Below are 27,074 nucleotides of genomic sequence, written 5' to 3'. Positions count from 1 at the left end.
CACTTAAAGTCTCATCGAGGCTGAGTACATCCTCTCCCATGGAGGCCAGACAAGGCAGCCCGCCGAGTAGAACATACCCCATGCACAGGCAACAGTTTTTGGGATAGGGCTCCGTTCCAGTTGTTCGGGACCCACACTAAAACCAAGCTGCACATATGTGCAGAGAGGCCTAGGACCAGCACACGTATGCTTTTTAGTTAGTGGTTCCGATTCTGAGAGCCCCAAGTGCCCAGGTTAGTTGACTCTGTTGATCTTCCTGTAAAGTTCCTATCCACTTTGGGGCCTGCACTCCTTCCTCCTATTCTTCCATAAGAGTCCCCAAGCTTCATCCCGTTTGGCTGTGGGTGTCTGTATCTGTCTGAGTCAGCAGCTGAGTGAAACCTCTCAAAGGACAATTTACTCCTGTCTGCAAGCATAACAGAGAGTCATTTATAGTGTTGGGGATGGGTGCTTACCCAGGAGATGGATATCAAATTGGTCCAGTTATTGGTTGGTCATTCCCTCAGTCTCTGCTACATCCTCCGTGCCTGCAGGATAAATTTTGGGTTGAAAGTTTTGTGGATGGATCGGTGTCTCTATCGCTTCACTGGGGTTCCTGCTTGGCTACAGGAGGTGACCTCTTCAGGTTCTGTATCCCCAGTGTAGTGAGTCACAGCTAAGGTTATACCCATTGATTAGTGGGCACCTCCCTTATTTCAGGTCTCTGTCTCATCCCAGAGATGCCCCCTACATCCTCACCCCCATCAGTTGCAGATTTCCATTAATTTTCATGACCATCTAGCCATTTCTCCTGTCCTTCCCCACCCTCAACCCCTCTCCATCCTCCTCTCCTGCTTCCTCTTTCCACCTGCCTCTTGTGACTGTGCTATTCCCCTTCTGAGTGAGATTCAAGCTTCCTCTCTTGGACCTTCCTCCTTCTTTGTCTTGGTGTATTCCTTAGGTGCTACCTTACCCAAGTACTATAGACTAGATGACCTAAACAACAGAAACTCCTTTTCCTATTGTACTAGATAGTAGACATTCCAGTTCAAGGTTCCAGCTAGCACAGTTCCTGGTTCAGACTCTTCCAGGCTTGCATCTGGCTGCTTCTTTCTTTGTCCTGTCCTTAGTGCCTGTGAAGAAAGAGCAAGAGAATTCTGGTCTCTCCTTAGGAAAATACCATTTATCAATATTGTATTCGGACTCTTGAACCTACATGGTTTATCCCACTATTTCTTCCATGTAGATTATTCATTGTTTCATTCAACAGGTAGTTACTTTGTACCCAGGATGTAAACACAGTGGCTGATACTGCCGGTCTGGCTCCTTGTCTGTATGGAAGCTTCAGTCCAATTGAAGAGTTGGACATTAAACAAGTAAGACTGAGATTAAGAGCAAAAGTATGGTGCCAGAATCTAGCTTGGTACTGGTCCTGACCAGATCGCTTACCTCTGTCCACCTCATTAGATACATAACAAAGATCATAGTATTTATTCATAAGGCTGTCGAGCACATTACGACTATTGCATTGCGATGCTGATTTAGAGCCTATCACAAGCGCTAAGTGTTAGCTGTGGTTAGCTCTTACTCCTTTATGAAAATATCTCCTAAGAAGTTAGACTTCTTCAAACCATTGTTTCTCTACAGTTTGTCCTCTCTGGTGTCACTAAAATAATCTTCAGGTTTTAAATCCTCCGCTTAAAACCCTTTGGCAGCCCAAGAGTGGTGTCTACGCAGAGATGGGGCTGTCAGTGCCTTGGTGACTGCTGTCTAACCACATGCATAGCCTCAGTACTCCCTACTCTCTGCCAGAGCTTTAGGTGCCCATGGCAGCACATGGCTGTGTCTTATTCTCATTCTCTAGGAGAATATAGTGAGCTGCATACTCACGTCCTGACTACCCAGTACCAACCCCCTCTTTAGTACTCAGGTTAGGAGACACCCTTTCTAGAATGATCTCTTGTAAAGCTCTGTTGTATCCAAGTTCGTTGGGTGAATGTACATGTTTGTGTGCATATTTAACATGAGAGGACAAATTTGGGTGTCATTCCTCAAGAACACCGCCCATCTTATTTTGAGGACAGTATCCCACTGCCTGGAGTTTGCCCACTGAGCTAGGCTGGTTAACCGGTGTGCCCTGAGCATCTACCTGCCTCTTTCTCTGCCTCCCCAGCACTTAAATTATAACCATGGGCCACCATACTTAGCTTTTTCTGTGGGTCTCGATATTTAAGTAGATCCTTGGGGTAGAACTGAGGTTATCCTGCTTACAATGCAAGCATTTTAACAACTGAGCTGCCTCCACAGTTCACCGTATGTATTGTTAAATGCACGATATGAAGTGGGAGTCTTCCTGTGTTGGCCTTCAGAGTTCTAGGATTATAGGCATTCACCACCATGTGTTGCTTAGTACATCATAAATGTTTTTTGAAAGGGTGAATGGATTACTCAGGATCTACTAGGATGTAATAAATGAGTTCTGCAGAGCTCTAGTAAATGAATATTTGGTTGTCTTTAACCTAATAGCTTTGGACTATAGAACAGGACATATTAAACTTTAAATAATAGTGGAAGGATACTACCTATATTGTCTATCTCTCTCTTTAGAAACAACTGTTACAGTTGTCTTTAGTGTACAATATGCTGTTCTAAGACAAGGTGATGCAAACCTGCTTTCACTCAGAGGTAGAAGCAGAAGGACCTCAAGTTCTAGGTCACTCTACACAACACAGACTAAGTACATGAAGTACAAAATCTACTCCCAGAAGTCAAGAACCTACCATTAAGAATAATATTTCTTTGCAAGCTAGAAAGCAGGCTAACTCATCTTTCTCCATAACTTCCAATGACATTACAGTTCATGACTCATAGCTCAATATATAAATATATGTGTAAGACAAAAACTATTTAAAAACCTGTACAAGAACCATTAAGATAAAATGCTATAATAGAAATGTAAAGATGCAATAGAAACTCAGAGGTTGGGGCAACTGATTAAATGACATATTTTGCTTTTATATAAATTGCACTGAGGTTTATAGATTTCTATACTTTATATAGAAAAAATAGATATAACACAACAGGAAAAAAAGAAGTGTGAAAAGAATCCCATTATCATGAAATAAACTTTCTATAGATTTACATTTATGTGTATGTGTAATTGCCTGCTTGTCCATATGTGCACAGTGTGTGTGCAGATAGCCATTGAGGTCAGAAGAAGACAACAGATAGCCTAGAACAGGCAGATAAGAGCAATCCAATGTGGGTGCTAGGAATGGTACCAAGGTCCTCTGCAAGAGCACATACTCTTAAATGCTGAGCCATGATCCCTGCTCTCATTAAATAACACTAGTATTTTAAATACACAACTACACATAAGCACTGCCTCATATTTTTGAAAAGAAAATAAAGGGGAAAAAACAGGATCCTGCTATAATCTACAAATCTAATGCTCTAGTCTAATCCCTAGAGTGATGGTCTCATAGATTATTCTTAATAGTTTTCTCAAGACTGAGCACTGTAATATAGGAAGTGTAGTTTATGATACGGATTGCTTGAGGTTTATTTTACTTAGCACACAGTTTACTCCCTAGGAGACAGTTTTAAGAGGAAACTAACCCTGTGTAGACACAGAAGAGGCACGAAAGTGTATTCTGATGTCAAGCCCCCATGGGCTGCAGAGTGTTGATAGTTAACTCCATTAAACAATGTGTTGCCAAACAGTAGTGTGTTCTGTGCAGCTCCACCCACCTGTGCTTGTTACTCCACCTGCAAGCTAGCATGACTGTCAAAAGAGCCTATGCTGTTTTATGTACAGTCTTTGCTCATCCATTGATTTGTTTAAACATTTTTGTTGAACCCTAAAGCCTGGGAATAGTTGTGACACTGCACTATGGGACTACAAGGTACACCCTCTTCAATCCTGGGTCTTCTTGCAAGGGATATTTACCTAAAGGATTTCAAACCATCAAGGAAATGCTCCTGCCCCACTTACAGATTGTAATCTTTTCACTGGTAAATAATCTAAAAGTCAGTACTTCCGAACTCTGATGTGAGATTTTTCAGTAGAAAGGATCATTATTTCATTGATTAATTCCAATAGAGGCCTGTCAAAATATCAAGGCTTCAGTTGGTGACACTGAGATGCAATGTTGAAGTACACTGGTTAAAATTAAAGGCCAAGATGTTATTAAATGCGTTAAGGATTACTAGTAATTAGTGAGGTTTGGAATGAGCTGCAAATCTTTAAACCACCAGAGCAAACAATAGAGAAAACAGGGTCGGTCCCGCACAGGGAGAAAATTAAGGGAAACAAGAAAAATTAAAATAACTCTGTATGATGAAAAATTGTAGATTTGCTTTTCTTTCCTTTTCTTTCCTTTTTTAATATTTTTCAGTGTGGTCATTATAATGTTTTCCTGTGGTATTCTCTCTGCCCATTCCATCCCTCAGCCTCTAGCAAAAGAAATAAGATCACACCACAGCTAGGGCCAAAGGAAGCGTTAAGGAACCTGAATAAGACTCTAGTTTCTAGTGCTTTCTTCTTTTGGGGTTAGTCTTTCTTTATAGGCCACCCAGTCCTCACTGTAGGGCTGTCTTTTCATCTAATCTAAATCCCACGGGCTGCAGTAAAATTCCATTTCTTCTTTTTATCATCTCACCGGAGATGATTCAAAATTCATCTCCTATTCAAAACATGCTGTGTATTGTAGCTTACCCCAGTTTCATATGCTAACCTCTTCAGATGCATGTGGCCTGCTCCTAGCTTCTTTCGAACCTTTGGATTTCTCGAAGGAGGTTCTGCATGCTCTCCTGGTATTCTCCAAAGCTGGCTTGCCTCCAGGCACACTCTTAGGAACCTGAAATCTTCATCCCTCTTATTTCCTGGTTCATGTTCCTTATCAAACTTAGATCCCACCCTCATTCTTCTCCCATGTATTGATGAGGCTTGTCCTTCGTGGGGATATAGTAATAGGTAGATGCCACTCTGTGCTGTTGGGTAAGCAGAGAGAAGAACATTAGCTGACAAATTATTACAAAACGTGATTTTATTTGAATATGCTCAGCTGGTTTGTGGGTAAGAGTAGGTTCCTTAGTCCCCAGATATTTGAGCTGAACCCTAAAGAACAGGAAGAACTTTCTCCAAACAAAAGGTTCCCAGAAGATGGCAGTAACTGAGTAAAGGCTCTGAGTGGAGGGGTGCAGGCAGCAAAACCCAAGGATCCTTCTGCTTCCCTGTGGCTGTCATCACTAGAGCTCAGTTCAGGACTGTTCCCTACAGCACTGGGGCCAGGGCAGACACAGATGGAAATGTGGAAACAAGGAGAAAGAAAAGGGCTTCATTCAAATGATAGTAAGAGACAGCCTCGGGTACAGGCAAGGGTGTCTGTGGGTGAAGAGAGGAAGGAACCATAAGTCCTTGGGTGACCTGAGAAAATTTTTCCGAGGAAGTGCAATTTTTGCTTGGCCTTGAAAGGCCTGTGATCAGCGATTCTGAAAGCGCATTCCAGCTGAGGCAGGAGTTTGAGCTAGATAAAGAAAGGCAGAACAGAGACAGCCGTGCGTCTTCATGTGCTAAAGCAATTCTCGTTTGCCTGTGTCTCTTCTACCAAAATCGTAAACTCTGGAAAATCAAGTATTTGCCAAACACAGTTTTTACTCCCCATGCATGCCAGAACAGCATCTCTTATTATTTCGATGGTGATAGTTCTAAAATTGCTTGTGCCCACTCTTGCCTCCTCTAATGATCCTAAATATAACTGTCTTTTTCTCGATGACGCAGGATCACGGTCATGAGAATGTAGTTATTTTTTGCTGTGTCATAACCGGTCTCTTCTGTTCCTCACAGTTTTCTCTGTCCTCTGATGGTCAGTTGTTATCTCCCTTTGAGTCCGTCTCAGGCAAACCCTGCCTTACCACGCTTCTGACCGAATGACTCTTGCCCTATCTGGCATTTCACGGCTTCCATTCAGCTATGAAACCACCTGCCTCAGACGCAAGCTTTGATAAATGCTAGTTAAAGGAGTGATGGATTAGACTTAGGTTGGGAGCCTCAGGTTAGGATTGATGGAGAGACATGGGTAGTCCTTTCTAAGCTATGCAGAGTCAGACCTGCACATAAGGAGCCTCTACTCTGCTATTTTTGTAGTGTTGCTTAGCAAGCCAAGTTGCCAACTGGCTTTCATTCTGGTGACTAACAACTGTTTTTTCATGCCCTGGTGATGCTGGTTACCATGGTGCCCTGGATGACACAGTTGGCTTTTTTTGTAATTACCTTTTAGTGGCTCAACAGATTTTTGTTTTCTTTTTTTGGTGATAAAGACGTCACTTGTTATTTCTGTAAAACAAGACTTCAAAAAGTGGTTGCAGTTCCTTGTTTTTTAATCAGGGAGGGAAAGAGGGCTTTGTTTTTTTTTTTTTCAGTTCAGTGTGCTTGGTATAGGGTTAATGGGGGAATGTCTTTGTGTTTTCTTCTGGATTTGTTAGATGGTGAATGTAGGGAATAAGACCCCCTCCCACAGCCTGTTATACAGTAGCTCTTCCTTATCTCCTCCCAGTGGGGTGCTAGATCATTAAGATATAAACAGTAGGAGCACAGAGCTCTTCGCCAACACAGAGGCTGTAATCGTTGGCCCAATTAAACCTCTAGGGTCGACAAGATGGCTCAGCATGTAGAGGTGCTTGCCACCAAACCTGATGACCTGGGCCCCTCCCCCTGAGTAGATCCCTAAGATCCACATGGTGGAAGATAAAAGCCAGTTCCTCCAAAATGTCCTTTGACTTCTGTACCAGTACATGCACCATAGTGCGTGCACACTCATGCGCCTCCCTCCCCCAATCAATTGACTAATCATTAATTTAAAAAAACAAAACATTTTTAAATACATATAATCAAAAAGAGGCACCCTGTGAAATCAAACTTCTCTTGTAGCCTGCAATTAGTTAGACTTATAACAGTATTTTGGGGGAAAAGTTTAAAAAAAAAACTCTGATCCCAACTTTAAATTTTGAAACTATTTTGATTTTTTGAAACTGGGTTTTATTGTCTTGTCCAAGTTGATCTTCAACTCCAAATCTCCCTGCCTCAGCCTCCTAAGTGCTGGAATATGCATGCATGGACCACTATGTCCCTCCGACCTTTACTTTTACAATAGCAAAACCCCAAGCCTTGAAAGAAAAGTAGCAATGATAATCCCTCTTAGTTGCAAAGCCTTTACATTTGGAAAAATCTTTTCAAAACAGAAACTTGGTTTTGCTTACTATGACAAATGAGGCTAGCTTAAAAAAAAAATCTCTATATATGTTTGAGGCATGTGGTACCTGTTGATCAAGTGTCAAGGACTAGGTTTAGGATTAGTCTGGGCCAGTTTTTCTCATACCCAAATTGGAATTAGAACCACCTGGGGTCGTAGTGAAGAGCAGATTCTCTCTGGAGAACTAGGCTGGGTCTGAGCTTTGGAAACTCTAAGCAAGTTTCCAGTGCTGCCAGTCTTCTGGCCTAGGACCCACACATTGAGCAGCAAGTGTCAAGGCCACTAGTCCTTAAACTTCAGTAAGTTTAAGAGTCTTTTGCAGAGTTCATTCTTCTAGTTGTCTGACTCCCAACTCACCCCCAGGATCCTGATTCTATGCATCAGAAATGAGGTCCCAGAACAAGTACCCAGGTAATGTTCTTGTTGTAGTTCTAAGGAGGTCTCACACTGGTAGCAAGTCACAGAGTGCTGTCCACCAAAAGAATGAATGATGCTTATGCAGGAGCATAACAGGAGCCTTTGCGTTCTACAAAGCGAAGGTCATGAATGCAGGGTTTTTGCTTTCCTTTGTTCTTGGTTACCAAGCAATGTGCCCTCCTCCGAGTTTCTATTTTCAGTGCTGGAAACAATCACTTTACCAGAGTGCTGTGGCTATTTTTGAAACAATGAGGAATCAAGTCGATTATTGGCTTTTCTCATGGCAGAGGATGTTATCTAATAAGGTCCGTGAGAGCTCTCCGAGGGCCATTCCTTAAACAGTGTATATTGCAGTACCCCTTGCTGTTCAAGGCCTAGAAGGATATGTCAACGTCTTCCAATACAAACACGTAATGTAATTTCTTTCATTACCCAACTTCATTACCAGCTTCAGTTATGTTGAATTCCAGGGAAGCCATCTTGTACATTGAAGGATACTTAACCTCGTCCTTGTTTCTGCTCACTAAATGTGAACTCCAAGTTGTAACAGCCAACTCATCTCCAGGAATTGCCAGACAGTATTTGGAGATACGGAATAGGCAAAACCTTCCTCCTGCCACTCCCTGTAGATAAACAGGCATTCAATTGCTGTCTCAATATAGTTAACCATCGAAGTGATCTGCCTTGTGCTTTGGTTGTTGATGCCGGGTGATAGTAGAAACTTACACAAAGAATCACCAGCGCCCAACATTAGGAGCACACCTTGAGTTCTGAGTACCTGACTTACAGTAGAGTAGAAGTTAATTAACCTTAGACATGTCAAGAGCCTAGTAATGTAACATGTCAAGCCTTGCTCAGAAGTGATTGGTACAAAGGCCACAAAAGATGCCTTCCTATACCCAGCTTTAAGATTCACCAACTATCTGATTCATGTCAACAGAAGCATTATATCTACCCAGTGTTGTGTGAGAGAATGTAGCACTTAGCTTATGACTACAGCCATTCTTTGTAAATTCAGAAAAATCTTCTCCTTCCTGTAAGACTTAGCATCTTAAACTAGATGTACTGAAAGGGTCTCAGGTTTGATGGACATCTCAGTATTTACCCTCTCTTCATAGGTGTCAGACAATAACTATGGTGACACAAATCCTTCCTTTAAATTGGTGTTTTAGCCTGTATTAAAATAACCTATAAAGCTTATTGAACCGCAGGTCATTGCAATGAACCCCCAGAGATTCTGACTCCGGGGCGTCTGGGGAGGTACCTGATAACTTATTTCCAGCTAGTGCAGTGACAGTGATGCTGCCGGTTGAAACCAAACTTTGAATATTGATGTCATGACTCTACCCCAAGCCAGTCTTGAGTGTGAACAGTGTTAGAGGTTGGATATCTTCGTGTGGGATCTCTTGTGAAGAATGTGTCTAATGCTTTTGGAGTAATTCTAACCCAGAGCCAAAAGTGAAAGCCATTGAATTAGGTAAAAGGGCTCAAAGAGCAAAGGGATCTCACCTTTGGTACTATTTAATAGAGAGATCAGTCACCATAGACCCCACTTAATCCTACAGAAGTGTGATTTAAGCTCCTTCAGATTCATTAAGGTTTAAGTCTCCGACTTCCTCAGTACCACCCTGGAGGTATGTTCCAAGCAAGGGTCAAGCTGTAGGTAGACATTCTTTACTTTGTGTCTTATTAGGATGTGGGCAGCACTGGATCTAGAGATTGTAAATGAGAGAGAGGAAGGAGGCTTCAGGCAAACAGATCTCTGGATAAAGGAGCCCAGAGCTTCTAGAAATCAAGAAAAAAACAAGGCCAGTGAGCTGAGCCATCAAGGTAGGGATAGACTTCTGTAATGTCTGGATACGAGGTCCATACCAGACATCCGAGATTTTGTATGGTTACCAGTTTAGGAGTATAATACAAATGAACCCAGAGTAAAATATAGGTTTTACATTTCAGAGACAAATATAGGCTTTGTTTTTTTAAAGTCCGTTGGAAAGGCAGATGTCTGTGAGTTTGAGACCAGTCTGTCTACAGAGTGCATGCCAAGCCAGCCAGGACTACATAGTGAGATCCTGTCTCCCAAAAGCGGAGGAGGAGAGGGAAAGGAGAGAGAAGAAAGCTTGGATGAGAATGCAGCAGAGTAGCGGGCTGTGGAAATGGCTCAGTAAAGTTCCCGCTACTGGAGGATCTGAATTTGGATCCCCATCACTCAAACAAACAAAAATGTGTGCAGCTGTGTCAGAGACAGGAGGATTCCTGAGGCTAGCTGGTCAACTAGTTTTGAAAATTAGTGAGTACTTCAGTGAGGGCCCTTGTCTCAAAAGAATAAGGTGGACAAGCATAGGGGAAGATGTTCAGTGTTGACCTCTGGCCTCCATTTACACGCACATGCATGTCTACATGCCCAGCGGACATATATGGCAGGGGAAGAACATGCATTAGCCTAAACCCCACTGGTTTTAACCACTACCTTTTAACTCAGCCTAGAGGTTGTCCATCCATGTCATAATTGTATGATCAAGGGACATGTAAAAATGCCTCAACTGTAGTAACTATCATCAGAGAGCTTTACGTGTGAAGAATTATCTCTTGCCTCTGATACATCATAATGAGATACAGTATGCCCATCGACTTAGTTGACTTAAATATTGTTACATTGGCTAATTTTAGAAACAAAGGAGGTAACTGTGCCAGGCCCCATGGCTTTGAACACTGCCAAGGGTGTGCAAAGCTGATCATTCCGTTTAGCCTGCTCCTCCGAAGCCGTAGCTTGGCATGGCTTTGCTTTTGTGCACATGTTCTCCTATTAGCAGTCATGATTCTCAAAGAACACTGCCTGCCCTAGGAATATGGCCACCACGTGAGAGGGGACTAATTAATGGAAGTTGAAAGGGGGAGTTAACTTGTTTAAAAAAATACATAGGACACATATGTGTCCGTTGGTTTGAAAGCAAGCTGGGACCCATAAAATCGTTTCTCGTCCATTTCTTAGGAAATTTACGTAGTTCTCAATAGCATCTCACATAGGCTTTTCTGTGTTATCTAGAGAGCTTCTTGACAAACTGGAAAATTCTATAACTGCAATAGTCATTAACCTAAATTGTCTGACAGATAGCCTACTTTTCTACAAAATTAAGGACAAACTGAAAGGAATGGGTTGGTCGTGATAGGAAATCACTTGACAGTTCCAGTCAGTAAAGGAATGTTCCAGCAGAGGAGGTCACAGTTCAAACTCATGGAATCTCATGAGGAAGCAGAAGAGGGAAGTAGGCAAATGTAAGCCACTCATCCAAACACACCATTGACCCACTGTTGAGATTAATCTCCTACAGATTGGAGATCAACATTTGCTGAGAAAAAAATGAAAACAGACGTTATTTCAGGCTTGCCCCAGTCTGTGAGTTTTAAACACTCTCAAGTCATGAGAGTCAATGAAAAACCTGATAACAGCATTAAACCTCCCAAGGCTAAGCTTTGCCTTTGCTTGCTTTCAGATTCTCCCCCTGTTATGTGTGACCAAGACCGTGCCTCTGTTCATGATTTCCTCCTCCACAAAGGAGCACAAATGGTGTCCTTTCCTCCTCTGCTCTCCCTGGCCTCTCTTAGGTCCACTGTTGGTCACCACATCCTAGAACACAAAGTGACAGAATGCTGTCAGCAACACTCACCAGCCCAATTCCTCAGCCTCACACCACTATTGTTCTTTCCAGTCATTGTGTCCCCCTTACGAACCCACTTCTGCCTCATACTTTCAAGTGGTTCGTAGCTTTAAACTTTACTAACCTCTTGTCCCTTCAGCCATGAGCTGTTAGGGCTTTCTGTTTAAAAGAAATTTTCATAGAGATATAACTCACATGTCATAAAAGTTACTCTTAAATGTTTAGTTTATGTCTTAGCATACTAACAGAATTATGTGAGCACCCAGGTCATCTAATCCTAGGATAATTCCTCATCCCCAAAAGAAATTCTGAAGCCAGTAGCTACTACCTATTTTCTTCTTTCCACCATTTCTGACAGCCACTAATCTATTGTCTTCCTTTGTAGACTTGCCTATTTTGGAAATTTCTCATGAATGGAGTCATATAGCAGGCAGCCGCGTGTGCCTGGCTTCTTACATTAGCTCTGTCTTCAAGGCATGTGTGTTTGATAGCATTGCTTCACCCCTTTTGTGGCCAAACAACATTCCATTGTATAGACTTACCACCACGTTTTATTTGTTTGGAAACATGGGTTGTGGATACTTCTATGCTATCGTTAGTAATGTTGGCCATACATCATCTGTGTAGGAGTAAAATTGCTGGACCAAGTGATAGTTTAAGAGCACTACAGCAAGGATGGAGAATCCTTGTTTCCTATACCCCCTCTAACACCTGTGATTTCTTTATAGCCATTCTAGTAAATACATAGTGATATTCCATTTCCATTTGATTTGAATTTTCCTAATGCTTATAATATAATTCAGCATTTTTTAATGCTTATTGATTAATTACAGAAGCACCTTTTGTCATTTTTGTAACTGGGTTGTCTTTTCATGAGATTTTGTGTTTCTTTATATCTTCCAGAGATGGAGTCATTGTACAATGAAGTATGTCTGATGCCTGGCACTAGAGAACATATATAGCGTAAACAGTGGCTTCTGTAAAAGCAATAATAATAATAGTAATAGCTATTGTCCTAACTGAAATTGAAAAATATTCACAGAGTATTGTGGCAGGAAAGAAGGGAGTGAGATGTTCCACATCCACAGATTGGCTTCACATAAGATTACCTGCAGCACTCTCTCCTGAGGCCTAGGAAGAGAGGGACACCGGGATAGGGCTCTAAAAGACTTTCAGCTTTTATAAGAGAAGGAAGGACACTGGCTGTGTTTACCATGGAAACAGCTGGTTGTCTCGCTGTTGTGTTAGCTCAAAACAGGGCTTTATGGCTGCCATCCCCTGTTTCCTATCCCAATCTGTCCCTCAGAAGGGCAGCAGCTTCCTTTCTTTGTCAGTTCCTATGGCTGTGAAGGGAAACCTTACCTCTTATTAGTGTATATTAAATGTACAAAATGATGGACTTGGTTGTAACTTTCATATATACACAAGAACATCGTGACAAGTCTGAAGGGTATCTTAGAGACTGGTTGTAAAATGTTTCCAAATGGGTTGCATAGGCACTGTGTCTCACTATCTTGATTAGCATATAAGTAAAGCTTAAAATCCCTTTGTGACCCTCAAATTGACCTTATAAGGTATAGAACTTCATCTGTGTGTGTGTGTGTATGTGTGTGTGTGTGTGTGTGTGTGTGTGTGTGTGTGTGTGTGTGTGTGTGTTTGCTGGGTTGGGTGTACATATCTTCCTGTGTATGAGGACAACCCACTTTGGGTGTCCATGATGTAGAAGTTATTTATAAAACAGTAAACTGTTCATGTATTTGATTCTAGCCTATGAACTGCTGTTGGAAAGTGTGGCTGTGTTGTATGCGGCTTGAGCCCCACAGCACAAAAGGCTGTTATTTTTTATATTCAGTTATAGCAAACCATTTTAAGAAATCAGTTTGCCTAGGTTTTCCATGATGTTACTCATTTATTTTGTCATCGGCACATGTCAGCTGAAAAGTGAGAACAGGTACCATACGTTTAAGAAAGAATGTGTTGGGAATTGTTTTAATCTTTAAGTTGCACACATTCTAACAATTAGCATAATCTAATTTCAGCTACAAAACACTTCAGTCCAATCGGATAGGAAACAGTTGTTTCATAGGGTAACTTTCTGGAGTACCGACAGAGGGTCGAAATATTCATTTAAACCTATAATATGCTATCAGAAATGTAAGGTTCTTAGTAACATCTGTCATACAAGCTTTGTATTTTTATTTGGTCTCCAACCTAGTTCAGCTTATCAAATCTTTACCAGGTGTTGGATAGGTGAAAGAATCTGTTTAACAAGACGTAACCCTTTGTCCTGAAGGAGCTCACCCTCCAAGAAAGTGACACTAATGTTGGACGTATGGGTCACTAGTTACAAGAAGCACAAAGCTACAATAGTAACAAAGGCTTTGGAGGCCAAGGCAGCTGGGGAGCTTCTCCTGAAGCTGTAACCTAAAGGGCCAGCAGACATGGGATGGGGAAAGCCATACTATGAACTATAGAAGGGGCACCAGGGTGAAACTCAGGAAGTGGAGTTTATCTGGAATACCCAGAGGACAGACTGCTGATGGCCTGTGGCAGAGAAAATGGGAATACTGGGAACAGCCACAATGTACAGCCTTAAGTTTACTAAACAACTTGAGTTTAGACTTCATTCTATTTTTTTGTTTTAAGAGATACACACACACACACACACAGAGAGAGAGAGAGAGAGAAAGAGAGAGAGAGAGAGAGAGAGAGAGAGAGAGAGAGATGCACACACATGAGTACACTGTGGCTATCTTCAAACACACCAGAAGAGGTCATTGGATCCCATTACAGATGGTTGTGAGCCACCATGTAGTTGCTGGGATTTGAACTCAGGACCTCTGGAAGAGCAGTCAGTGCTCTGAACCACTGAGCCATCTCTCCAGCCCCTAGACTTGATTCTCTAAGTACTGTGTTAGTTCCTGGTATTGTGACAAAAGAGCTGCAAGAGCAACTTAAAGTGTTTCTCTGTTGGCAGTTCCAGGTTATAGATGTGCGCACCATGAAAGAAGTCAGGAGCTTAATATGTTTGGCCACACTGAGTCTTCAGGTGGCAAGCAGAATGTGCCAAATGCTGTGCCCAGCTCCCTTTCACTTTCAATCAGTAGGAATCTATCTAGATGATTTCTCTCAGACATATCCAGAGGCTTGTGTCTCTGGTGATTCTAGACCCTATCAAGTTGACAGTCAACATTAACCATTATGGGGAAAGTTCTTGAACATGAACACGGCTAGAAGCATAGAAGCAGGTTGAAGTTTAGGTAGAAGATGGGGAAATCTTAGAGACCGTTCATAAGTGGTAAAAATACCAAATACCATCTTTCAAATATCATTTCCATTTCAAGTCCCAAGGAGTTTCTTTGCCTTTACACTTTGATAGCTGTGATGGTTAATCCCAATTGCCAATTTGGTGAAATCTGGAATTACCTGGGAGATGGTCTTTTTGGCTTACTTATTAGGGTTTATCTTGATTGGGTTGATGTAAATGAGAAAAGTCACCTGAGGGTCGCACAATTCCCCAGGCTGGGGTACTAAACTGTATAGAGGGGAAAGTGAGCTAAATACAGGCATCCACCTGTCTCTGCTTCTTGATGAGGGTACAGTGGTCCTCAGGTTCTTCTGCTGTGATCCTCACTGTAATCAGCTAGAACCTCAAACTGTGAGCTGAAATAAACCCTTTCTCCCTTAAGTTGTTCTGGTCAGATGTGTTATCACAGCAACAGGGAAGTTAAATGATAGCTAATTATGCTTCTGGAAAATAAGCAAAAGCTGCTTTGGGGGATTTTTTTTTCAAGACTAATTCATGTGAATCAGTACCTCATATTTTCTCCTTACAAATGCCTTGTCTTGTAGCCAAGAAAAATAGAACCACTCAGTTTGCGTTTTAGAAACAGGATCAGGAAATGTGTCTGTATTATAAAAGGAAACAGACTGACCTAGAGAAAGGCAGTTAGAAAATACTTCATACAGGCCTAATGGCAAAGGCCCCATAATATCAGCTTCTTGTAAGACTGGAAGATGGAAGTTCAAGGCCAGCCTGGGTAACTTTGTGAGACCATGTTACAAAATAAAATGTTGGAAGGGGTATTTTGTTTTTTGTTTTTGTTTTCTAGGTTCAATTTTCTCCTTAGGTCCAATTCCATCAGGAGCAATGAGAGGGAGGTAAAGGGAAGGAAAGGCAGGCTTTAGGTTAGGACTGAATACAGTCACACAGCTGCAATCGAACTCAGCCCCCTTTGGGCTGTGCGAGTTGAGGTTTATCACTAACCCGACTTGAGCTCCCATTCTCTCCTTTGTAAGATGGGTGTAATGCCGCTCCCCACTTTCCAGCTCCTTTGAGGGTTAAACCGTTTGATGTGTGTTAAGTGTTCCAAATAGTGTCTGGCATGACGCAAGCGCTCAACAGGTGTTAGTGCTTGTTGTTAGACATTAGTCAGAATGTTCCTGAGATAAACACCTTAAACAAGGAAGGATTTCTTTGGTTCCCGGTTTCATCCTGTCCCCATGGAGAGCCATGGTGGCCAAGGGAGAGCAGTTTGTATCATGGCAGCCAGGAAGCAGAGGGAGAATGGTTGTAGAAACAAGCTTTCTCCTCTTCACTCTTCTATCCCATCTGGGCTGAGGCATGTTGATGGGGCCACAGCACCTAAAATGGATCTGCCTCCCCCCGTCCTAGAATTGCCTTCATAGAAACACCGGAAGTGTGTGTTACTAACCTCCTAGATATCTCTCAGCCCAACCAAGTTGGCAATCAAGATGACCATCACATCTGCCTATGTTACATTATAACTCACTAAACCTTTTTATAAATCTCCCAGCTGTGTGATCAGTTCATGGGCACCGGTTACTCCAGTTAGAGTATTGCTAGCAAGTCACTCTCCCCAAAGAGATAGAAATCAATTCCCATCTTATTACATTAATGGCTTCTAAGAAAGGCACAAGAGGATAACTTTTCTCTGCTTTATAGTGCTTAGGCCATTACTAGGAAAGACAAAATAAATAAATAAACCTGGGTCATCTGAGACTGAAGCACCCACTTTAAGGTGGTTTCTCGAACCATGGTGGCCTCAGGATAGTCAACAAATGTCTCACAGGGTCTCTACAGCAGAGGTTGTTTTTATTTATCACCCAGCCTCAGGAGTACAGAACAGACTCCTCCTAAGTGGTAATGGTTCAAGTAGTCACAAGCCCACCCAGGTTCCGGAGCAGGACACATTAGCCACAGCCTTCCAGTTCCAGGAATCCAGCAGCCTTGTTTTTGGATCGACACACCTTACTAGTCCCTGATTCCACCTGTGTAATGACAACTCAGTGGCAGTTAGATAATTTGCCAGACGGTAGTAACCAGTATGACTAATGACAGGGAGACTGACTTCTAATCCAATCCCATCTTACTTTTTCAGTTAGGCTCTTCCGGCTCCTTCAGCTAATGAATGCTTGCCAATGTGTGAAAGCTCGAAGAAAAAAATGTAACTAGGTTACATTTTAGATGCCTGTTAGAAAGCTTCCCTGAAAAGAAACATAGAATGTTGTCAGAAGCAAGAAGCAGGAGGAGGTGAGGAAGGAAGGAGGGGTGTGGCTAGCAGGAACAGTGGTGTGCTAGGTAGGAGGAGTAGCTTGTAATGGCTCAGAACACAGAACAGCGCCCTACCTGACAATGATCAATCACGCATTTCAAAAGCTAGTACACACAGACCTGATTCAGGGACAGGATGAGGCTGAGTTGGTAGACTTGCCAATACCTTGATCTGATCATCACGTAGTATGTAAAAGTTTTCAAATGCCACATTATGCCCTAGAAATGTCTCCAACCTATGTGCAAACTAAGTTTATAAAATATAATCAAGTGCCACATGGTGATATTACAGACAACAATAGACTATGTAGAATGGTCTTATAAAATTGTCATCTAGTGATGACATAACCGTTATGTCGTTAATTATGACATAACCATTATGTCATTAATTATGATATAACCATTAGTTTACATAAGTGCTATCTTAGTTAGGGTTTCTATTGCTGTGATGAAACACCATGGCCAAAAGCAAGTTAGGGAGGAAAGGGTTTATTTGGTTTACATATCACATTCCATTGTGGGAAGCCAGGCAGGAACTCAAACAGGGAGAATCAGGAAGCAGGAACTGATGTAGAGGCCATGGAGGAATGCTGCGTACTGGCTTGCTTCTCGTGGCTTGCTAAGCCTGCTTTCTTGTAGAAGTCAGGACCACCAGCCCAGGGATGGTACTGCCCACAATGGACTCAGCCCTTCCCCATCAGTCAATTAAGAAAATGTCCCACTGGCTTGCATGCAGCCCCTATTGTATACAGACATTTTCTCAGTTAAGGCTCCCTCTTCTCTGAGGACTGTAACTTGTGTCAAGTTGACAGAAAGCTAGCCAGTGAACATGTTCTCCGTGATATTCACACAATGGAACTGCCTAACAGTTCTGGTCTGAGAACTTACCTCTATCACTGAGCAACACACATCTGTATATCTTCTGAGTATCAAGCTTCCGTTGGTAAGAACTTGCTATCATGACGTCCTCTGAAAGACACAACAAGCAGCTGAAAGAATCAGATGCAGATATTTACACCCAGCCAATGGACAGAAGCTGCTGAGCCCTGTGACTGAATTACAGAAAAGCTGGAGGAAGCTGAAGAGGAGGGCGACCCTTTAAGAGGACCAGCAGTCTCAATTAACCTGAACCCCTGATATCTCTCAGACACGGGATCACCAACCAGGCAACAAACACCAGCTGATATGAGTTCCCCAACACATAGACAGCAGAGGACTCTTGGGTCTGGATTTTTGCCTCAAGAGACTGGAGGCCCCAGGGAGTTTAGAGGTCTGGTGGGTGGGTGGGGTGGGGACATCCTCTCATGGAGACAGTGGGAAGGGGAGGGGCTATAGGATGTGGAACAGTAGGAGGGTGGACCAGGAGGGGAATAAAATCTTGAGTGTAAAAATTTTTTTAAAAAATAACTTGCATACAAATTTTCCTTTTCAGATGGTTCTGGGGTGAATTCAGTCCTGATTTTGGTCAAACAGAATCTCTGTACTGTTTTCTCACAAACAGAAATTATCTCTGAAAATGATCCAGATGTTTGACTCTGGTTTCATTTGTTCTCCAGGAAAGTCTCACTTGGCCATTGTCCAGAGAGTGAACAACGAGGGTGAAGGAGACCCTTTCTATGAGGTGATGGGCATTGTCACACTGGAGGACATCATAGAAGAGATCATCAAGTCGGAGATCCTGGATGAAACTGACCTCTACAGTAAGTGTGTGTCCTTCCTGCTCCCCTGAGACTCACAGGGGCTCATCCATTTGATAAACAATGGGATGGGGTGTCAGGGCAAGTCTGTGCACGGGTGTGTCATCCACCGCCATCCAGCGTGGCAAGATACCCTGGCCCACATTATCCTGCGTCACTGGGAACACGCCTGTGAGGTGTTATCAGAAGGGAACTTTCCAGAACACAGTTAAAACTGGGGAAAGATAGTTTGGCCTTCAAATGGAAAAAAAAAATGGCTATGGGAAATAGAGTGTGCCCAGGGGAGGCCAGGGGGCTCTTTGCTCTTGAATCTACCCCCTTCATTGTTCCCATGGCAGCTCTTTGTCTCCTAGAGACAGAGCCCAGGTCCCCTTGGAACTCCTCACACCCCACCAGCAGTGAGCAGTAAACACTGTCATGGCACTGCCTTGTGCTAAGCCAAATGCCCCTTATTGGATGCTGTTCTTGGCCCTCGTGCCTTTTAGCAGCACCCCTGCCAAATTTCCCACTCTTTCTTCTGCCCCCTGGATCAAGTCCCTGTGTGGCTCCTGTTCCTGCTTCTGTCTCTGGTCTCTTCCTCTCCCTGCACCCCTCAGGAACAATATGGCCTCCACTTTGGAGCTTTGGGCCCTTAGACCTTATCAACGCTTTGCTTGCCAGCAATACAAGGGCTTGCTTTGTCTATGTGATTAGAATGTTATCTAAATCCATGGGAGTCTCTGGCCCAGAAATGTTTCCTCCCCAGAGTTTCATCTCCTAGGATAGCCACCCCGTTCCCTTCCTGGGGATAACTCATTTGAGAAGAGCAACCTCGGTTTGCCAGAGCAACTGTCCAAAAACTGTTTCCTCACAGCAAAAAGCTGTGATGTCATATGGCACTGATACCCGTGGGCCAAGAAGAGATCAAATCTAAAACATGGGCCAGCCCTTACTGAAAACAATCTGAGGCTCACTGTGCCTGCCTTTAGGGACCTGGGAATGCAGTCCTGAGCATTTTCAAACAAGGTGTACCCCTCCCAATCCAAAGGCCTGAAAGAAGCAAATTCTAGAAGAAGAAGGTGGGGGAAAAGGAATCTAGAACCTGGGGATCTTGCTTCCTGCTGTGAGGACATATTCCTTTAGTCTCTAATGTTTCTGGCCCACTTTACCACAAGCCCTGCAGCCCTGTTGTTTTCTGGGCTGAGTTTGAAGAGAACAGAGACACATTGATTTCCCCTCCCCTCAGCGTAGGTGAGGTGAGTTAGCACTTCCTTTTTTTTTTAACACTCTGGGAAAGCGACAGAGAAGTGGTCAAAGGAAACACTTTCTTCACTTGAAAAAATTGTATGTATATGTATACGCATGTAATGTACATAAACATGAATCTATACATGTGTATACATATGTACACTTTCCTTTAACCAAAAAAAAAAAAGATTTATTTTATACATATGAGTACACTGTCATTGTCTTCAGACACACCAGAAGAGGGCATTGGATCCCATTACAGATGGTTGTGAGCCACCATGTGGTTGCTGAGAATTGAACTCAGGACCTCTGGAAGAGCAGCCAGTGCTTTTAATCCTGAGCCACCTTTCCAGCCCCCTAGACTTTTCATTTAAACAAGTAAGAAACTAAATTAAAGAAAGTAGGTTTCTCAGTGCACAGACTCATGCGCAGTGTACAAGCTCTGAAGTTCCAGGCTCTGCCTGAGTCCCCATCTAAAGAATCTGATTTTGGAAAAGTATATATACATTCTGTTGGCATTTAGTCTAGGCTCCGCCCCACAGTTACCTGGCAACAGCCAGGTGTGCCTGACTCACCATAAAAAAAGCTGCTTGCCCCCTCCTCTCTCTCTTGCTTTCTTGCTCTTGCTCTGTCCTCTTGCCCCTTACTCCCCCCCACTTCTCTCCATTCCCCAGCCCCTCTATCTTCCCATGCTCATGCCCAGCCTCTCTTCCTCCTCCTCTTCATCCTCTTCCTCTTCCTCCTCCTCCTCTTCCTCCTTCTTCTTTCTCTCTCTCTTCTCTCTGCCTTTCTCTGTCACTACCCTCTCCACTTCCTCCCTATTCCCTGAATAAACTCTGTTCTATACTATACCATCTTATGGCTGGTCCCTCAGAAGGGATGCCTTATCGTGGGCCTGCAAAGACACCCCTCCCCCCATGTTTCCCCCCAAAAGTATTCCTTCTCCCTTATCTTTTTATAAAACACTACACGAGCTTATTCCTTTTCTGTTCTTCTTCCTCGAATTTCCCATGATTCTTTCTCCAAAGGGTCCCGGGGGAAGCAGGAGAATTGTGAGTGGTATGTGACAGTGGCTTAGCTACCACTCCTGGTGCAGCTAATCCCCACAGGAAAGGGACTAGGTGAACCCTGCTCTAGGGAATGGAAGAGGACAGAGAGGGAGACCCTAACCCCCTTGATACCAAGAAAACCAGCAGCCTATGTTTCCATGACCTTGAATAAACACTGCCAAGTGCAGTTGCCTATTGAAGCCTTACAATAACAGCACTAGAGAAGTTATTAAATAATGGTCTTGTATGGATTAAAACAATCAAAAACTCTGATGCATCGAGAGTTTGCACAGCTCTCAGGTAAGAGAACCAGCCTTAGAACTCTGGGCATGAAAACCTCCCCACCCCCACCCCAAACCTCACCTCCAACCCTCCTCTGCCAGCTTTCCTCACCCCTTCATCTACCACCTAAGTACAAGCAACTCTGAACCATCTGCTGCCTGCCGGCTCCTACTGGGAGGGAGTTGGCTAAGCCTCCTACACTTGGCACTGCAGAAGTGTGTGGTCCCAAGGAATCTGTGTAAGCATCCAAAGACCAACAATGATTCTGACTGTCATATTTCCCCTGTGGCTCTATAGCTGACAATCGGAAAAAGCAGAGGGTCCCACACCGGGAGAGGAGGCGGCATGATTTCTCTCTGTTCAAGCTTTCAGACTCGGAGGTCAGAGTGAAGATCTCGCCACAGCTGCTGCTGGCCACACACCGCTTCATGGCCACAGGTAGGACCTGCCCGGCCCACCCCTACCTCAACACTTCTAGTAGACTCTAGACCAGAGGCCACATCTCTTAATATCCTCCATCCCGGTGTGCTGCTGAGAGCAGGGTTTGAGGAAGAAGGCTGCCTCCTGTGGGGTCCTGTGGTAGCTCCAGGCTCCCTGCTGTGTTGTGGAGAGGAAGTGTGTACTCTACCAGAAAAAGGGTAAGGAAACCACTGCAGAACTTCCATTTCCTCTGCTCACTTCCTAGTGGGAGCCTGAAGCCAACCTCCTCCATCCTACTGGGATTGGGGTGCTCCAGACCTTTGTCCCAGAGGGCAAAATATTATCCTACCGAGCAACGAGCCCCTGTGTTTTAGTCCCCACCACGAGTCTGTGGTGGGAAACCTGGTGCCTTAGAAAGAAAGACAGCATAGGAACCAAGCCCTTTTTATGAAGAGGCTAGGATTTGCCTTTGAACTCTCTGATGTCATTCAGCCCTAATTAATATGCTCACATAGAATGGCCAGTCCATGACTAAGTTCCATTTTTAGCTAATAACAATATATATGTACTGAGGATATAGTGAATGCTATATCCAGAGCTGTTCCAGGTGCTAAAAGGGGGGTAACGATAAAGTAGAGCCTCCTTACAGTAGGGTTTCAACATGTAATCTTGTCTAATGTAATTTTTTCAATCATGAATCAATTCCCAAAAAGCAAGGCAGCCTCATTACTTAGTAGAATACTCAAGTATCGATATATAATACCTATTAATAGTTAAATATGATAGATGATATTTTACATTATTGACAACTTATTATATAAGTCATTACCTCTCTATTAACATAGGATTTCATGTCCACCAGCAGGTGAATAGTATCCAGATAAGCCAGACTCGATTCTCTATGCATCATTCCACTGTAAAATTAAAGACTTTGTGTGTCCATGATTTTGTTGTCCAGGGTCCAACTCTAAATAAAATCAAGGAGAAAAATCATAACGAAACTAACATTTCCCAGATGCTGACCTGTTTCTCCCGAAATAGCAATGAATCAATAGTCATCCCCAAAAGGCTTAGAGCAGGCCCCAGGATGCTCACTGGGGATTAAAATTCCTCAATCTGAGGGATTAGCAGAACCCTCAACCAACTTAAGGGTCTTGTTCTAGATGGAAACCCCAGATGCTGTGTGGGTTTTGCTGCAGGGATGGGGGAGGCGCAGAAATGCTAACTCCACCACCACCCCCCACCCCCTGCTGCCTTCCAGAGGTGGAGCCCTTTAAATCTCTGTACCTTTCTGAGAAGATCCTGCTCAGGCTTCTGAAACACCCCAATGTGATCCAGGAGCTTAAGTTTGATGAGAGGAACAAGAAAGCCCCAGAACACTACCTCTACCAGCGCAGCCGCCCCGTGGACTATTTTGTGCTCCTTTTACAGGTGGGTGTCAAGGTCAGGGCACTTCCAAGAGTAAGAGGAGGCCACCTGCAGGGTGAAGGGGAATTCCTGCCGCTGTTCTTCCCTCATTGCAGGGTACCCAGAGAACAAGGCCAATGGGGTAGGCATCCTTGCAGGAAAGTCATGGGCATGTAAGAGTGAACTCTCAGGAGCAGTAGCTTCTTCTGTGGTCTTTCATCTGAGCACTCCAGCATGTTTGGGGGATAGTGAGAAGTCTGTATGGTCAGTAAAGGCATTCTTCTGAACTGAAAGGGCATGTGGAATCCTGATACCTTGGAGTGTCTGCTTGAGTATCTCCCACTGCCTCCTGAATGTGTAGCCTATTCTTCTTAAACACTCTCTTCTGTTGATCTGACTCTCAGCATCTCTGGCTTCTACACTGGCCCTTGCTCTGCCTCCTGGACTCCATGAGATACATTTGTGCTCTGTGGTTCCATAGCCAGAAAGGGAAGCAATGACTGAATGAAAGAAGGTATCAATTGCCTTCCCTGGGTACCTGGACAGGCCTGTCTTAAGTATACATATCACAGCTGGTACATGATAGCACAGGCATGTTACCCCAGCGCTCAGGAAGCAAAGGCAGGAGGCTAGCAGTGTGTTTTAGAATCATCTGATCTACATACTGGGTTGGGGCAAGCAGAGCTACTTGGCAAAATAAAATTAATTAATTACTTAATTAAAAGTGTCAGGCACAGTTCCACTGGAGCACAGCTGACCCTGTCCTGACCCCTACCATCCGCTCCATCACTGGCTCCGTGTCTCTTCTCAACAGAGTTTTATAGGCCCTGGAAACAGTGATGGCTTAAGGTCCTAGTCAAGATCACACTGAGTTAAAACTGGCTTCTGTTCATTACAGTCCACTTCAGCCTGTCCTTTCTTTAAAAATAAAAAGATTTATTTATTTGTTTGTTTATGATATATGAATATATGAGTACACTGTAGCTATCTTCAGACAAACCCAGAAGAGGGCATCAGATATCATTACAGATGGTTGTGAACCACCATGTGGTTGCTGGGATTTGAACTCAGAACCTCTGGAAGAGCAGTCAGTGCTCTTAACCACTGAGGCATCTCTCCAGCCCCAGCCTGTCCTTTCTTATGACATGATTTGTCTCTTGTATATCATTCCAAGTAACCCCAGTAAAATGATTGTTCTACCCCCATAAATGGGGTAATTTTCTTCACTGTTAGAAATGGATCATGTTACATTGTATATATAATGCAAGGACACATGCAGTCCTTCATCTTATGCTTAACAGAAAGTTTTCAAATAAAAAGCTGAAGGGAATAAAACAGAAGGTATTCTCAGGAATTGGAAATATTTACCTTTAAAATGTCATTGTTTCTATTTGATAGCAAACCTTGGCTAAGCCAGTGAACCTCTCTGAGCCTGAATCAATTCATCCATCTGTCAACTGGACATAAAAATGTTACACATGCCAGGTGGTGGCGCTTGTTTTAAACATTTTATTATTAAAAAATGCCAAAAAGTGGAAAGAAGAAAGATGTAACTATTACCTAATGTGAATATATCCACATTTTGTCAAGAATTCATAATCTTCCCATTTGTAAATGTTTATCTTGAAAAATGCAAAGGTGTCAGGCATAATGGTGCATGCCTTTAATTCCAGCACTTGGGAGGCAGGGACAGGCGAATCTCTTGAGTTCAAGGCCAGCCTGATCTACAGAGTGAGTTCCATGACAGTCAGGGTTACACAGAGAAACCCTGCAGTGAGAATCCACAACATACACATAATAGTATCAGATGCATAGATGCAGCTGTTCACACTCATGGTAGTTATTACTGTCCTTGACACTGAATGTTAGTTATCACTGTCACCGATGGTGAATTCAACAAGAGCAGATTCCATTTCATCCAGACCCAGAAATGGTCTCATCTGGAAGTAAACCAGTGGAGGTGTTTACTATGTTCTGGCTTGGGTGGTGCGTTATACCTGCGTCCTCTACGGCAGCTACAGTCTATCAGAGAGCATGTTTTTTCATGACCGGGTGCTGCTTTAGGATTCATAACGCAGTGAATTCACTGCAAGGGGCTTCTAAAGCGGGAGCTTGTGTTTCTAAAGTAAATCTAGGCAGAGGTAACACTGCCCTGTGATAACGCGAGTCCTTTGTCAATACCCACCAAAGTCCTTGGGGTCTGAGCGGATGCAGGAGCTGGAAGTGCTCATCTCAGCCTTAGGACCCTCCTGACACTCCTTCTTTCTCCAGGGGAAAGTGGAAGTGGAGGTTGGGAAGGAAGGCCTTCGCTTTGAGAACGGAGCCTTTACCTACTACGGCGTCCCGGCCATCATGACCACCGCGTGCTCAGGTATTTCAGTTCTCAAGCAGGGGTTTATCAGGGAAGCAATGGGGTGGCCAAGAAAAGTCTAGGCTCAAGTCATGACTCTCTGACTCCTGTGGAAGACCTTCAAAATAAGCTGTTTCACTTCCCGGACTCTCATTTCTCCCTCTATGCAAAGAGGGCATAAAAATAAGTTTTCTTCGGATGACCGAGTTGGGAGTGGAAAAGGTCATCATGTACAAGTGCTGGAGGTGGAGAAGGGTTTTCAGTAAGGAAGGACGAGCTGTTTCACTCTCCCCTCTTCCCACCCTCCTGTCTGCTTGCCTGGTTTCTTCAGGGTTAATCAATCGGTGCTGGGGTGGAATAGAGGGGAGATTTAAAGATGGTATGTTTTCTGAATCACTTCTGAAATCTGCTGCCCCCTTCTGTCCTTAGATAATGACGTGCGGAAGGTTGGAAGTCTGGCTGGATCTTCTGTCTTCCGTATGTGTCTCTCAAACCCCTTCCTCGTGTCTTCCCTGCCATGGTCCTGCCCCGGCCCACTTTGGGAACCCGAACCAAGCTATTTGAACATGGGCTGGGTTAACAAGAATTCGGGCAGCTTCTTTACAATGCTCTGCCATGACCACTGCTCCCCCCCCCCAACCCCCAGCGCTGCCAGGCACCCACAGAGCACGGAGGAGGCTTGAGGCTTCTCTGTTCACTCAAAAGTGATGAATGGAAGTGTGGCTTGGGTGGGGGACACCATGAGTTGCCACCTTCCAGAGGATGCAGGAAGTTGGTCTCTATGCTCTGGTGGCGGTTCAGTCTTTCCTTCTCCACGATGGTAATTTGGTCTCTATCTGAAGTGCTGTAATTTTTTGTCCGTGATGTTTGTCCTTAGGAAGAGGTGACTGTGGCATGCAGTATTGTAAATCAAGGCTGGCACAATCTGCTGCTTAGCCATTGCTCTTTCCCTGCCTACAACCTCTGCCATCTGGCCATGCATGATGCTTGGGGGTGCAGCCTGGCACAGGGCTGGTGGCTGGCTTGATCTGCCCTTCTGTGCTCCACCTTCTTGCTAGTTTCTGTGCAGAACTGGTGTGTGTTTGTGTGTAGAAAGCATGGCTTCAATTGTGTTCGAAATGTAATCGAGAAAACTTTAGAATTCCTTTCGACTCACTAAATTTTGCAGTGACCAATTTAATGTCAAATAGGGTATTTCCTTTCATCAGAAAAGAGATTTTACATAGTGTTTTACATAGTGGGTGTACAGAGCAGAGGTCAAGTACTTGTCTAGCGAGGGCAAAACCCTGAGTTCAAATCCCAGCCCCACAAAAAAAAAATAGATAACAAATAAATAAGTTTATCAATTAAGATTTTAATAATACAAGGTGAAGAAATGATTTGTCCCAAATCACCTAGCCAGTTGGTGACTTAACCAGATGGGACATCATCTCCTGTGTCATGACTAGTATACAAAGCACAATGAACACAGATTTTAAATTCATTCTAGTCCATAATTCAGTTGCTGTATGGAAATGATAGAATAATTTACCATGGCATTTTCCTTTCTAGCCCACCAGCTGGCTGAAATGAAGTCTTAAGTATCTGTTCTACCCTCGGGGATACAGAACTTGAGTAGAAGCAGATTTGTTTGAGAGAGGGGGCTGAAATATAATAATATATTTATGTTAGCCAATGACTGTCGAGCAAGGTTGATAAAAGAAGCATCTGTTCTCAGTGTAGAGAGCTGTAGGTGAGAGACAGGTTCCAGGACCAGGTA

At 43.5% G+C, this 27,074-nt stretch overlaps 1 protein-coding gene across 6 annotated transcripts in view; it reads left to right on the top strand.

Moving 5' to 3' along the window:
- Window positions 1-27,074, top strand: part of CNNM1 (cyclin and CBS domain divalent metal cation transport mediator 1) — a gene marked incomplete at both ends in the record, with an annotated part of 58,515 nt that overhangs the window by 5,609 nt on the left and 25,832 nt on the right. For all 6 annotated transcript variants that reach the window (XM_080911420.1, XM_080911418.1, XM_080911419.1 and 3 more), the window contains 5 exons: window positions 18,440-18,583; window positions 21,436-21,576; window positions 22,820-22,989; window positions 25,237-25,336; window positions 25,745-25,792. In XM_080911420.1, coding sequence (XP_080767546.1) covers window positions 18,440-18,583; window positions 21,436-21,576; window positions 22,820-22,989; window positions 25,237-25,336; window positions 25,745-25,792 — 603 coding nt within the window. The remainder of the gene's footprint in view (window positions 1-18,439; window positions 18,584-21,435; window positions 21,577-22,819; window positions 22,990-25,236; window positions 25,337-25,744; window positions 25,793-27,074) is intronic.

The sequence above is a fragment of the Micromys minutus genome (genome assembly GCF_963924665.1).
Source record: "Micromys minutus genome assembly, chromosome: 2".
Taxonomy (NCBI): Eukaryota; Metazoa; Chordata; class Mammalia; order Rodentia; family Muridae; genus Micromys; species Micromys minutus.
This window is presented reverse-complemented; position numbering and strand designations above follow the sequence as displayed.